This window comes from Ctenocephalides felis, unplaced genomic scaffold (assembly GCF_003426905.1).
Source record: "Ctenocephalides felis isolate EL2017-DRISC unplaced genomic scaffold, ASM342690v1 CF-g0.4_SCAFFOLD_03572, whole genome shotgun sequence".
Classification (NCBI taxonomy): domain Eukaryota; kingdom Metazoa; phylum Arthropoda; class Insecta; order Siphonaptera; family Pulicidae; genus Ctenocephalides; species Ctenocephalides felis.
The window spans coordinates 3803264-3819075 of record NW_020539726.1 but is presented as its reverse complement, the minus strand read 5'-3'; the positions used below and the strand labels follow the sequence as shown (position 1 = coordinate 3819075).

Below are 15812 nucleotides of genomic sequence, written 5' to 3'. Positions count from 1 at the left end.
CCTTTTATTGAAAATGTTATACAGTGCCACAAATGCTGGAGGTTCGGCCATATTCGTCTTCAGTGCCAGGGCAGGCAAAGATGTAGAAAATGTTCGGATGAACATGATGTAAAAGAATGTGTGAGCCAAATAGAAATATGTGCTTTATGCCGAAATAATCATCAAGCGAATGATAGAAATTGTCAAACGTATTTATATAATAAAAAATTAAAGGAGTTGAAAGCATATCAGAATATTTCTATAAGTGAAGCTAAGCAAATATTGCGTAAGAGAACATATGCAGATATAGTACAGACCAAATTTTATAACAGAGATTATCAAAATGTATTTCCTTCATTAATTAAACAATCAGATAATCAATTAAAAAGATTTAATAATAACAAGTTTGAAATGTTAAATCATATTAAAGAAAAAGAAGTAGAAATTAATGAAGAAAATATATTGAAAATTAGAAAACCTAAGCACACGACATTAAGAATTGAAGGAAGACAAAAAAGAATAAATGCAGAAGAATACAAGGAAAGGAGAAAGGAAGTAACGAAATACAATAGTGAAGAAAATAACCCAAATAAAAATGAAGATGAAAAAGAAAAAAAAAAGAAGATGAAGCAACAATTCAAAGAAATTTTTAACAAAATAAGGCACAGATTAAGTTATAAAACAGAGATAAACACAGAGAATATATGGACAGCCCTGGAAGAAGAAATAGAATCATTGTGTACTGAAAAAGCAGTGATGGAAACTAATAAAATAGGCAATGTTATTGAAGATACAGGTACGGAATAATAGTTTAAAATATAATAAATTCAACAACAAAACAATTATGGCAAGTAGAGTTATTATGGAAAAAAATAAAACTAATATTTTAAATATGAAAAAATTTAAAAATAAAAATATTAAAATTATGCAATGGAATGCAAGATCTTTACCGTCAAATAGAGAAAGTTTAGAGAATTTTATTTATGAAGAAAACATTGATGTTATTTTGATATCTGAGACTTGGTTTAAAATAACTCAGGAATACAAGTTTAAAAATTTTATTATAATTAGAGAAGACAGATTAGATGGAAAAGGAGGAACTGCTATATTGATTAATAAAAATATGAAGTTTAAAGAATATAAAATTAATAGGGAATACATTAATATGGATTTGTGTCAAATGTGTGCTGCAGAAATATTATTAGGAAGTAAGAAAATAGTATGTGTATCATTATATGTTTCACCAAAGGCTAATATTTCAGAAGGGCAATGGAATAGTTTACTGAATGGAATTAAAAAACCCTGTATAATTGGAGGAGATTTTAATGTCCATAGTCAAGCTTGGGGTTGTGACTATGAAGATACAAAAGGACGTAGACTACTGGAAGCGATAGAGGAGAACCAACTTTTTATATTAAACGATAATAATAAATAATTAGTAATAGAATATGTAAATCAATAGTTGATATTACTATCTGCTCTTCAGACATAGCACATAAAATAGTATGGGATATGTATAATGATGATCTAGGCTCAGATCATTATCCAATAATAATGGAATTAAATGAAAAAAAGATCTTTGATGAAACTACATCTAATAGAAAATGGAGGTGTAGTAAGGCTAATTGGGAGCAATATAGAAAAGAAATTGAAGAGAAAATTGAAACAATTAAGATTTCAAAAAAAGAAATAAATTATGACACTTTTGTGGATATTGTTAATGAAGCAGCAATGAAGAGTATCCCAAAAACTGAAGGAATAGTAAAAAAAAGGATAATAAAACAAATTTGGTGGGATGAAGAATGTAACACCTTAATTAAAAAAAGGAGAGAAGCAGAAAAAAAATATAGGAAAAATATGAACTTAGAAAACTATTTACAATGTAATCTTGTTAAAAATGAGGTAAGAGCAAAGTTAAAGCAAAAGAAAAAAGAAAGCTGGGATAACTACATTAAAACTCTGAACCCAAACACACCAACCAAGCAAATATATAGTATGATTAAAAGATTGAAAAATATTGGAGAAGATACTGAAAAAGAAAATAAAAGATGCGACAACAATTGGATAGATATGTTATTGAATAAAATAGCCCCAATGGGAGTAAAGGATAGTTGTATGAGATTGCAATACTTGAAAGATAAAAACTATATCAAAGAAGTCATGAAACCGTTTAATATATGGGAGATGGACGTCGCAATGAATAGGAGAAAAGACACTGCACCAGGAATAGATAATATTCATTACGTTATGTTATCTGAATTACCAAATATAGGTAAGGAAGTGCTATTAAAATTAATCAATAAGTACTGGTTGGATACACAAATAGTTAGAGACTGGAATAAATATAATATAATTCTCTTTAAAAAGACAAATGGAAATGCAGATAATACAGATAATTACAGACCTATATCACTAGCATCGTGTGTTGCTAAAACCAAAGATTTAATGATAAAGAGAAGATTGGAGTGGTTTGTAGAGAAAAATAAAATATTATCTAAAAGTCAATACGGATTCAGAAGAGGGCTGAGTACGAAGGATAATTTATGTAAATTAATGGTTGATATTAATTTGGCATTTTCAAGAAATAATTATGTGGTGGCACTCTTTTGCGATATTAAAGGGGCATATGATAATGTCGTCCCAAGTATAATGTTCCAAGAATTAATTAAAATAGGATTACCATTCCGATTGGTGTCAGCCTTAACATTTAATATATATGAAAGGAATATAATAGTTAAGAAAGATAACAAAATAATTGGTGAAAGAGTAGTGAATAAAGGACTACCACAAGGAGGTATACTTAGCCCATTATTGTATGCTATATATGTAAGAGATATAGATAATATTTGGGTAAGAGGTACGAATATTATACAATATGCCGATGACATACTCATTTATGTAGAACAAAGGGATTTAAATCTAGCGTTTAATATTATGAAGGAAAATATTAAAAAACTTCATGGATGGTTGAGGGATAAAGGCTTGGAACTGTCGGATGAGAAAAGCTCGATAGGGGTATTCACAAGACATAGGTTGAATGATTTACCAACTCATATTAGTACGGAAGAGCATTCAATAGCGGTTAAAAATAGTAATAAATTTTTAGGAGTCAAGTTGGATCAAAAATTGAAATTTAAAGAATGTATACAAGATATTAAAAAGAAAATAGAAAAAAGGATAAACCTATTAAGAGTGGTGAACAAAACATGGTGGGGTGCTCATCCACAAACGAGTTTAGAGCTATATAAAACTTTGATTAGACCAATTTTAGATTATGGTAGCATTGCTTATCACAGTAGTCCACATGTAAAGGTGTTGGATAAAGTACAATATAGATGTATCAGAATATGTATTGGCGCAATGAAATCCACGCCAATAAATGCAATGTTAGTTGAAAGTGGAGAATTACCTCTAAAACTAAGATGGAAATATTTAATCCATAAATATATTTATAAGAAGATATTAAGAAGAGAGCCAAATATTATTAGTGGATTAGAAGAATTGGAAAAATTAATGGAGAATAATAAATTTTGGGATAATAAGCAAAATATTATGGTAGACAGTTTGAATTTCATGAAGAAAACTAATGTTTATAAGATATATGAAAACAACGTTAATCTTAAAAAATTATGGTTTGATGAAGGTAAACAATTTTTTGTCAATATTAATAATGAAGAGACAAATATTATAAACAGTAGAGGATATGAGGAAATCTACACAGATGGCTCTAAAGTAAATAATGAAGTAGGGTGTGCCATGATCCATGAGAAGAAAGAATTTCAAAAATTGATAAAACTACCAGATTTTGTTTCAGTATATACTGCGGAATTAGTAGCTATAGGAGAAGCGGTAAAATATATTAAAAACTTGAACATAAGAAGAGCAATTGTATATACCGATTGTAAAAGTTGTGTAGAAAAATTAATAAGCATAAACAAAAAAAATCTTTTTGAGGAAGCAATTTATACAGAAATTCGAAGCGAGTTAGAAAATATAAAATTGATAGGAAATGAGATAAAAATTACGTGGATCAGAGGACATAATGGAATAGAGGGAAATGAAAAGGTGGATAAATTAGCAAAATTAGCAACGAAACAAGGAGAAAAAATGGACATTATGCTGAAAAGTGATGTGGAAAACATAAGTAAAAGAAATGTGGAAGAGGAATGGCAAAAAATTTGGGATGACACGGTAAAGGGAAAAACATATAAGACTATAGAGAATAAAATTAGAAAAAAAACTTGGTTTAAAAGTCTTAAAAATGAAGATAGAAAATTTGTAACTACGTTAAGTAGAATCAGATTAAACCATGGCAATTTTCCAAGTCACTTATATAAAATTGGTATTAGGCCTTCAGCTATCTGTGAATGTGGAGAAGAAGACGGAAATATAGAACATATTATTATGAAATGTAGCAGGTATATAAAACAACGAGAAGAAATGCTGGACAAATATTATGACGACAAAAGTATAATAAAACCAATTGCATGGATTTGCATAATAAGAAATGAAAGAAATTATAAAATATTATATGAATTTATTGTAAAATCTAAATTAGTTATATAATTTTAATTTAGTAATAAGATGTTATGTATTTATTCTTAATGTATATTCATTATGTTTGTATATGACCAAATGTTATATAACGAAGTCAAATATAAAAAAAAAAAAAAAAAAATATAATTCTTATAAATATTAAACAATGTTACAATCTTTATAAAAATCTATTTGAAAACATTTAAGATTTCTCGTTACGGTACGGGAAGTTTCAGCAATTTTAGGAAGTTCCAGCACTAGTTAGGTTTTCGTTTTTTACTCGAAATTTTTAATAAAAAAAAATTGTAAACTATTTTACCGTTGCCAGCACACTTTAGAACTTTTTTTTTGAAGGGGCCTCTCAAAGTCGATCGAATTTACAAATTTTAAATACATTATTTATCAAAAAGTCTTTTTATGGAAAACTTGGGATAATTATGTTATAACTTTTTACAATGAAATGTTATTCATGATTAACGTTCCAAAGTTTAAATTATCAAAACCAACAAAAATTAACGACAATATTCAAATAATGGTCTCTTAAAAGCTCAACTTGAGAGATTTTTTTTTCAGAATAGTTAAGGTCAATATGTTTCAGCGTGACGTTAAGTACTGGGACACTCTGTGTAGACCTATACATACACCTGCATATAAATATTTGAATTGTTGATTAATATGGGATGCTTGAATACTATGTTCGCAGGTACATCAAATTTATGATACGATTCTAATAAAAATCAATAATTTTTATTAGCATTATAAATTAGTTACGCCCCTATAAAGAACCCTTAAGTATTTAAAGGCACCGAGCCTAATTAACTAATATATATCTAAATATAATCTATACTAATATCGAATAAATTAATGACGCAGGTACACTCATCAAGTAATGTTAATAACATTTCCAAATAATTAAAATTTTGTATGGATTCACAGTAAGTACTGGCATGTCTTGTGTGTTCATAAGAAATCTGATTCGAGCAAATGAATGTCTATAGAACAAAGTTAATTGCAAGTCAATCATGGGGCTTCATTTCATCAAGGACGGAAATTGAAAATCAATTAGAGACGTCTTAAAGAGCATCATCTCAATGATCGTGAAAGAAGCACTAACAGTTCTGACAAAAATATTACGTTGGTTTTTATATTTCTGCTATATATTGACATAAAATAAATATGATGAGTAACATATTTACAGCTTTTGTTATGAACTAGCTACTGCAGTGTTAAGATTATGATAAAAAATATGATATTGGCACTGAACTTCTTTTGCAATTAAAAAAAATTTTTTTTGCAGAAGTATTTTTTTCTTGAGCCTGTTTTTAGTCACCATTCAAAAAATTTTTGTGCATAAATAATGTGTAGTAAAAAATATTTGAATATATTTAAGTCCATATATTATAACATGTGACATATTTTCATCAATTTTTCACAAAATTCATTTGTGGATGATATAGTTAGATTACACATCTTGAGAAGTGCCGCAATATCTATGCAGAAAGCCAGTTGAAAATGGCATTTTGTTTTAAGGCAACTTGCATGAATTTCTCGAAATGTGTAATAATTGATTTAATCAACCGAAATTGAAATTCAGATATTTAGATAAAATTTTCAACCGCACGATTACGTATATTATGTACGTAGCCCTTAATATAATTACATGATATACTCATGATATATCATCACATCACAAAAGCGACTTTTGGCACAAATTTAGATTTTTTTCATTTTTTTCAAACTTTGATAAATCTTTAAAATTGAAGTATTTGCCGTAAGACCGTAAAATTACAGTTAGTTTATTAGAACCATGATGTCTAACATAAAAAATGTCATAACAATATTCAACAGTTAATCACCAAGAAACGGCTCGGCAGGTCTTTGTTGAAAATTAATCAGTCTGATTCCCAAATAATATCTTTCGAATAGTTGATGAATATTCGAAAATCTAGTAAAAAATTTTGTTTAAAACGTGGACAAAAAATTTTCACGCATCTCTTGATTAGTAAGAGGCGGCTTGGCCGATCATCGCACAAAACTGAGAAACGCTAGTCCTCATTGAGAGACATCGAATGGCTTTTAAATTTTTGAAATCGGTTCAAGCGTTTTTGAGAAATCGTCGATTTAAGGCAAAAAAATTGTTCACATACACACACACTCATACTTTTTCCAAATTCTTATTCAATTCAGAATGGCTTGAAACGCCGTTAAAACAAAATTAGCGAATCGGATTTTTTTATGAAAACAAACTACTCCTTCGCGATGTTAAAAATAATGCAAGTAACACCATTTAAGAACTTTTCTGAAAAATATGTAATGTCAAAATTAAATTGAGATAATAAAACTTACATTTTTAAATACTTTCTGAGTGACAAATTCAAAAATAGAGAGAATGTACGTAAATTTTGAATATTAATCTACATGGCAAAAAAATCTGGTATGTCCAATTTTGTAGACAAATTATTTTAAAATGGAATGTAATTCAATATGCATAACTTAAAAACAATAACTATTGTTATACTTCTACAATATTTAGTTACTGCTAAAACAGCCTATTAATACATAATATATAAATGAAAGTATATGAATACACTTATATTTTACTTATAGTAAACAAAAATGTTATTAAGAAATCTGCACTATGTCATAAACATAGTTTTTATGTCAAACTGTGACATAATATAAGTGAATTAAATAAATGATGTATAATAAATTTTGATCATCATTTAGTACAAAATTAATTGTCGTTCAGCAGCATTGATCGTGTTTTCAAATCATATAATTAGTTCGTTTGTCCCGAACGGCATTAGCTTTATAGATAGGATTACTAGGCAATTAAAGTGCTGTTTATTTTCAATTAGAACAGGATTATTTCGTTATAAAACCGTTAATCGTCAAATGAAACCCGCTTAATGTTTTAGACTTTAGGATGCGTATTAATTGAAGAATCCTATGTAGAGGATTCTATTAATTCCTGTTTCGCTGAATCTGACAACGGCATATAGCTTTGAGTTTACTGCTGCGCGCATAAAGCAAATCGCAAAATACAATAATGGACTGCAAATATTAAGCGAAAGTCAACTAAATTAACTGTATACTATGAAATACAAGTCAACGGTAAATCTATTTTGTATAGTTAATGAAAAGCAAATATTTAAGCAGGTAATCAAACGTTTCTGATAATGTAAGCATGTTCTAAATAGTACTATCGATTTCGTTAGTGGATATGACATTTTGGCAACAATAACCATGTAAATTAATCAAAATTAACTAGTTGGTATTGGTATTTTGCCTTGAGGCAAGTTACATGAACTTCCCGATATGTGTAAATAATCGACTTAATGAATTAAAAATAAATTCATTCATGAATGATTAAAGTATGAAAACGAACGCACATGTTTTCTCGGAATATTTTCTAAGAGCAAATTTTCAAAAATCAATAGTTTTTATAATTGATTAGTTTCCGTGGATTTTAATGATTTAGTGTGTTCAATAAGACCAAGTGTAAATCGTCTGATTTTCATTTTAACAAACGTCAAAAAAACTACTCATTTTCTCAAATTTTGATGAATTTTTAAAATCAACTACATGTCGTAAGGCCATAATATTTCAGTAAGTTCTATAAGACCATGATATATATCGCCAAAAAAAGTTCCATAAAAATCGGCTTAAATTTTTTTTTTCAACAGTTAATTTTTCACCTAAAACTAATCAATATCATTCCCAAATAATAACTTTTGAACAGTTTTTAATTTTTCAAAATCGATTCGGTAGTATGAGCTTAAATGTGGACGAAACGTTTAACACTTTTTTCCAAATGAGAAAGAAACGGCTAGGCAGATCGTCGCACAAAACTGACAAACGATAGTCCTCATCGAGAAAATGACGATTTAGGGCAAAAAATCTGTTCATGTACACATATACACGGACACACACACACAAACACACACACATACATACTTTTTCCAAATGTGGTCTCATTCTATTCAGAATGGCTTTGGAAATGGAAACGTCGAGAAAACATAAAATTAGCGAATTGGATTTTTTGATAAAAACGTAAATTTCTCCTTCGGAAGTTAATGACTAATACAATATATACAATTCACATAGTGGAGCCGTAACACTTAATTTTCAAATTATTTTGACAGTTACAATTCAGTTTTAATATTATAGAAAAATTTATAGGTAATTCTATCTTGCTCATATTTTAAGATATTTTATATAACAATGATGTATCAAGGTGATAAGGTTAACTCAAATAGTTAGCAATCTATACCGTTTCTATTATCGCCGATCGTATTTTCAACTCTATAAAAATCTCAGGAAATATTGTTTTAAGTTCAGACCTATAATCAATTGGTATGGAAGAAGCTGGAATTATTTTATTATATTTGTCTATATGAGCATCAAAATACATGAAAATTCATTTAATTGTGTCATTTTATAGTTATTGTGGTTAATTTCCGTCGTTTTTGTTCTTTTAATCTTTTCGAATTGGAACCGTAACCGAAAATAACGTCTGGATTTTCAGAATTATATACTATTTGTTCAACTATGAGTTCAAAATTTTCAAAATTGATAAACTTTGAAATACTATCCTTTGTCAAAATTATACTATGGTATGTCGTCAAGTTCACACATAAGTTTTCGCAGTTAATTAGGATTGAAACAAACATTTGAACTATAAGCGAAATATACTGAAAGACTAAAATAAAGAAAATTGATATCAAGTTCGAGTTTGACTATTTCGCATTTCGCTATTGTAATCAACCAGGGCTCTTTCGGGGTTATAAATACCTATACTAGAGTGTACAATACAATATAAATTACAAGTTGAGAGTCTAGCAAAAAGTATGAGAAAATAAGTAAAAAAATCGTTGCTTCATTAAATTTTCATGGTGGCGCGATTATTCATTAATAATTCCCTTAACAAACAAAGTGATTCTCGCCACAATTGGTCCTTCAAACCGGATTTCAAGCATGTTTGATGTCTGTTCTACTATATTAGATCACAACTTCAAATTTGATTCGTATCGAAAGAGCTAAGGGCTATAAAGCCTTATCACTATTACAATTTAATTAAGAATGCATCTAAACTAATTTGCAAGATCTACCTCTTTTCTCGACGATAATAATCATATATCAAATTTCAAAGAACAGATAATATAATAATCAAAACTAAACGTTTGTTATCATTCGTCGATTCTGTTACATGAATCTGGCTGAAAGTCTGGTTGAAATTTAACTCAAACGCTCTTACTGAGATTTTGTATTTCATGTTGCGGTACTTTCCACGTCGATTGGTCTATTAGTATCGTCCGAATGCAACGGCAGCAGACACCTCCACGGCGGCGGCAAGCTGACGTCTTGGAGAGCACGCTCGGTGAAGCGATGAGGTATTCAGGACTGCAAACACGATAGGAATAATATTTGCGGTATTGCACGAGACGGAATCCGAACACGTTGAGGAAGCAGACAGATGAGTTGATATTGTACTTCTGTGCACACATAGCTCTATACATATAAAATATGTATTTGTGACTAATCTTTCATATTATGTGGTATACTGAAGAATTTGCCAGCTACTATAAATAAAAATACGGATTTTTAACATAGGGTGATGGACCGCTAAAAAACGCAAAAAAGTATATTGTAACGATAATTGCTATTGTTGTCAAAAGGTTGCACAACGCTCAGTGCAAATGGTCTCCCCCACCTACTTCTCTACTAGGGTTTCTGTAAAATAAGGTCCAAGTCAAGGATTGAAAAATGTCATTAAGAAATGTAACTTCTTCCGAGGAGGTCGGTCGGATCCAGGAGCGAGTCTCTAGACCCGCTTTGTGTATAGTGGTGTTTGTTGTGCCAGAAGAGGAGAACCTGTTCCAGCAATGGTCAGATGTATTGTTTACTAGCTATTCCCTCCTTTATACTATACACCGTTCCGTACGTTACGCTACTACGTTAGTAATTAATAAAAATTCATCAGTACGTTAGAGTTTAGGCACAGGACATGACTGTACGCGTGGATACAGTCATGCCCTCTGATCTGTAATAATATTTAGTTGAATTAAATAAGATAAAAGTACATTCTCTTTCATTCGTGCAGTTATTTGGTTTAGTTTCTCCAGGTAATTACAGGGTGTTTATAGAAGTCTGGTTAAGGAGTTGGAGTAACCCTTACGTAATTGGGGATGCAATGCGAAGATATAATAAGTGGCAGACATTGTAATACCTCCAAGAAAGGGGCCATCAACTTTAATCCGTCACAATGGTGAAAGCGTCGGGTATAAATAAATAAAAAATCCATTATTTATACCTCCGGATAAATCCATTGTTTATACCTCTAAAAGAATAAAGTACAGGTAACTTACTTCGGTAACGATTACAGACAATAAAATTATTCCACCGCAATTAAGTTTAAAAAAAACGTGTTCTCCTGTATATTGTGCGCTTTCATAAAAATCAGAATAAATTTTAAATAACTTATTCTCTTCAAGAAAGACCTAAAACTGTATGTGATACTTTAAACAGCATATTGACCGATGAGCAAAAATTGAAGTGGATTTGAGTTTAAAAAAATATAACAATACAATTTAATATTGAGTTTATTATGTTTTTCTTTAAAAAGTTGGTACTAGCAAAGGAATTTACAGTAATAATTATTTTTATGCCACGATTTCCATTTTTTTACAAAATGCCTAATATCATGATAAACGATCAAAATTCGTAAGAGCGCGTGGCATTGCCTTCAGAAAAATTTCTGAAATAACTTATTTATTGTATGGTTCTAAAAAAAGTCAGCAGATCAATATAAAACTAGTTGGTTTAGTATTTAGCTTTGAGGCGAGTTACATGAACTTCCCGATATGTTTAAATAATCTACTTAATCAATAAAAAATAAATCAATTTATGAATGATTGAAAGTATTCCGAGTGGACTTATTACCCATAATTAAAAACGAACGAACATGTTAACTCGGATTATTTTCTAAAAGCAAATTTTCAACTCAAATCAACAATTTTTATATTTGAACCAGTTTCCGCAGGTCTTTAATGGTTGAGTATGCTGATTAAGACCAAGTACTCTATCGTTATACCAAGTTGATCATCTAATTTTAATTTTAACAAACATCAAAAAACTACTCATTTTCTCAAATTTTGATGAATGTTTAAAATTAAACTACTTGTCGTAAGGGCGTAATATTTCAGTAAGTTCTATAAGACCATGCCATACGAGTATATCGCCCAAAAGAAGTTCCATAAAAATCGGTTTCTATTTTTTTTTCAACAGTTAATTACAAGAAAACTGCTTGGTAGATTTTCACCTAAAACCAATCAGTACCATTCCCAAATATTATGTTTCGAACAGTTTTTGAATTTTCAAAATCGATTCAGAATTGCGGCCTAAAACGTGGACAAAATTTTTTTCACTTTTCTGCGATTTACAAAGAAACGGCTTGGCCGATCGACGTACAGAAGTTAGAAACGCTAGTCCTCATCGAGATACATCAAATGGCTTTCAAATTTTTGAAATCGGTCCAGCCGTTTTTGAGAAAACGTCGATTTACGGCAAAAAATCTGTTCACACACACACTCACACACATACTTTTTCCAAATTTGGTCTCATTCGATTCAGAATGGCTTGAAACGTCGAGAAAACATAAAATTAGCAATTCGGATTTTTTTATGAAAACATAAACTTCTCCTTCGGGAAGTTGACAATGTAATTTTCGAATAAAAGAAATTCGACATCAACAGCAAATATATTATATAGAATAAAAACTAATAATGTGCAAACATTTCACATGATATGATACCCTACCGCGACACAGTTTATTTGTAAAACTCTCACATATTAATGTAATAATTTCTCACTGATTAGCTTGATTATTTACACCATAACCACACATTTTGCAACTTGCCTTAAAGAAGAGTGCCACTTACATCTTGTTATGTTATATTTATATATTTTCTATCATCACACCAAAATAGGACATGAATTCTATATCACATAGAAACAGGACACAAGTTCACGGTTTCTATAAATACACCGTAATTAACTACTCTTAATTCGGTGGTCATTTTTGTTTGCTGTTTCTTAGAAGCTTGTGAAATTGGCCACTACGAAGGCGTGTAGATTAGAAAAACTATATTATAAGCAGACTTCTTAAAAAACTTTTTTAATCAAAACGAAACTCGTTGATGGAATATTTATGTAATATTCTATAAGTATGAACAAACTGAATTATATATGAAGCAGCACGACGACGACGTGCGAATCATATCGCTCAGTGGGAAAAGTAGAAATCTTCACACGTATAACTTGATAAGTAAAAATCATACTATATATACAAATATCTTTCTCAAAATGATTGAAAATTGATATCTAGAGTGTATTTAACTTTTTTATATCATACAAGTATGCGACAAAGTCAAATTTGGAAATAGTTAACTGACGGCTAGCTTTAAGATTTGAAACAAACATTATAAATACAAAACTTTTTGATAATATCCTTTATTAACTTCCCGTAGGGTAAAGGTAAAGGAGCCGAAAATAAAATTTTTTGCATATCTTCACGTTTCAGAGATTTCTGAACATTTTGGCATACCTCAGAACAAAAGTGTGTGTGTTTTGTGTGTCCGCAACTTTTTGTCCACGTTTTCGGGCGCACGGATCAATCGATTTGAATGGTTTAAAAAACGTTCAGTTTGGAATGACTGGGAGAAATAATTTTAACTTTGTAATTCAGTATTTATATCAGTGTAATTATTATTTGAAAACATTTAATATTCCTCGAACATTTTGTTACGATACTGAAAGTTCCAGCAATTTGCCTTAAGGCACGATCGCATATACACCACTAGTTATAAAACTTTTATGATAATTTTTATAAATAGAACATTACAAAACGTTGATAAGCGTACTAACATAAAAATTGTCACATCGGCATCAATTTTATGTACGTGTGAATCAATTTTTCACACATTCATATTTTTGCCATTTTTTCCGGAAAATGGATTCACTAATTTGATTGATTCAGGAAACGTATCATGCGTACAGCCTGCATATTTTTAGAAAATGGAGGTCAATGACTTCATAAACGATAATTTAGCATCTACCTTTAAACTTATCTAGTTTTATGTAAAATATATAATAATATAAATGATAAAATTATATCAGTACGCATTATTTTGTTATGCACATATTTTGGCTCCATAATAATTAGTTAAAATTATTAGTTAAACGAATCAATATAAACATTTTTGTTGTGTAATAAATAAAATTGTATGCCCTTTATATCTTAACGTTTTGCACCAATATGAACAATACTAAATAACTCATATTTAATTTTTCATAAAATTCGATCGCCCTATCAGGTACCATGCTTTTTAAATTACATCTCTGTTTCATAATTGTAACGAAATATCAAGTTCATATCAATCGGGTTTAAATTAAAAAGAAGGCAAATTGAATAAAAAGTAAATTTAAAAAAATAAGATTTTAAAAAGAAAATATTAATTGAAGATCAATTCTTGAGGGGTATTATTAGCGATGTCTTTAAATGAATTTTAACCAAGGCTATCAAATATAATTGGAACTAAATAATTTTGTTACTATACCTACTGATAAAGCGTATCTGGAATTATTTAGTGCAAAATTATTTGGTTTTGTTGTAGTTTAGTTTTGGTTTTATATTTTATGAATTATTTCAAGTGACACATATTAAATTTACATATACACACACATATATTTTATATGTGTGTAATTAGTATATACGAGTATGTCAATATGTCCTGACAAAACGATTGATTCCAAATATTTTTGTATCTTATTTAAATTTATCTATGTTATAATACAAATGCATAACTGGCACGCATATTGAAAATGAGTTTTGTGGATAAATTAATATAACTTACCACTGGGAAACTTGCTTTGCGCCATATACGCAGCTATCACTTGACCTTCAATAGCAGCAGCTCTTGTCCGTGATGAGCGATTTACTCGTTCTTCCTCATCACTCGAAGAATACCGCCGCTCCCTGCGCCACTCAAGAGAGCGCTGCCTGCGCATCAACGGCTGCTGCTGCTGCTGGAGCAGCGAATTCGATTGGGACTGCGACTGCTTTGAGCCGCGACGGCCGCCGTCCATCACGACAGCGATTCAGACATCTGGAATAGATGAATGATTTTTATCATCTATAAGAAAATTACACGCATATATTTTAACACTTTTTGAAATCAACATATTTGACAATTTGCGACAATAATAGAATCTGTTGTCAAATATGTAAAATCTTATAAGCCAAAATGTTTCTTTTAATTTAACAATAATAATTTCGGAGTAAAATTAATTTAAAGTAATATATGCACATTATCTCATGGTGATCGTGAGTTTTATAATGAGAATATATTTGAAAACACTCGTAAAACAATGTCAAATAGTGAACATAATACCAAACAAATGTGAAACAATAAATTATATTGCTAAATCCAGTATAATAATATTCATTTAAAATGTTATTTGAAAATATATATTTATCTATTTTCCACTTCGAGCAACCTGTTGTCAGGCAGCAGTGATAAAGATTTTCACTTGAAAATATAATTAGCAATATGTTGCCAACTGAAAATAGCTCTTACCCGTGTTCATAAATATATGCAGTACTTGACACGTAATTTAACATAAAATATTAAAGTTTAAAACATAACTATAGTAATTAATATGCATTTAAGCAAATCGAATCAGAATCGTACTTCAATGTTCGGTTAATAATATCCAAAAAAATGTTTTTTTAATAACTGAAATATTTAGCATATATAAAGGTATCGATTCTTTATTTCGTCAATACTAATAAAATGTTTCTTGAATCATCCAAAACCTTGATTACCAATTTTGGCACTTTTTGCCCTGTATCTTCGAAACGGTTGGACCTGTATTTGCCAAAAACTAATCAGCATGTCTCCCCATCAGTGGAAATCGAATGTTCTTTGAATCATTCAAATCGGTTGATTTGCTGCCCGAAATCGAAAACGAAAACTTGTATCCAAACATCCATACATACACACACACACAAACATAATCGTTTTCAGAGGTGTGCTAAAATGTTCAGAAACCTTTCAAACGTAAAGATATACAATAATTTTCATTTTCGATTTTTTTGCGATTACTATAACTTACCCTACAAGAAATTAAAAAACAGATAGTTGTAAGTGGCATTTTGCAAAGGCATATTGCATGAACTTCCCGACATATATAAATAAACGACTTATCAATAAAAGTTTAACGTTTTGATTAATGAG

General features: G+C 29.7%; 1 protein-coding gene across 1 annotated transcript in view; it reads right to left on the bottom strand.

Annotated features, from left to right (window-relative positions):
* Nucleotides 1–14661, bottom strand: part of LOC113387912 — a 111080-nt gene extending 96419 nt beyond the window's left edge. Inside the window, exon 1 of the mRNA XM_026625298.1 lies at nt 14430–14661. Within this exon, the coding sequence (XP_026481083.1) occupies nt 14430–14661 (232 nt within the window). The remainder of the gene's footprint in view (nt 1–14429) is intronic.
* Between the last annotated feature and the right edge of the window lie 1151 nt (nt 14662–15812).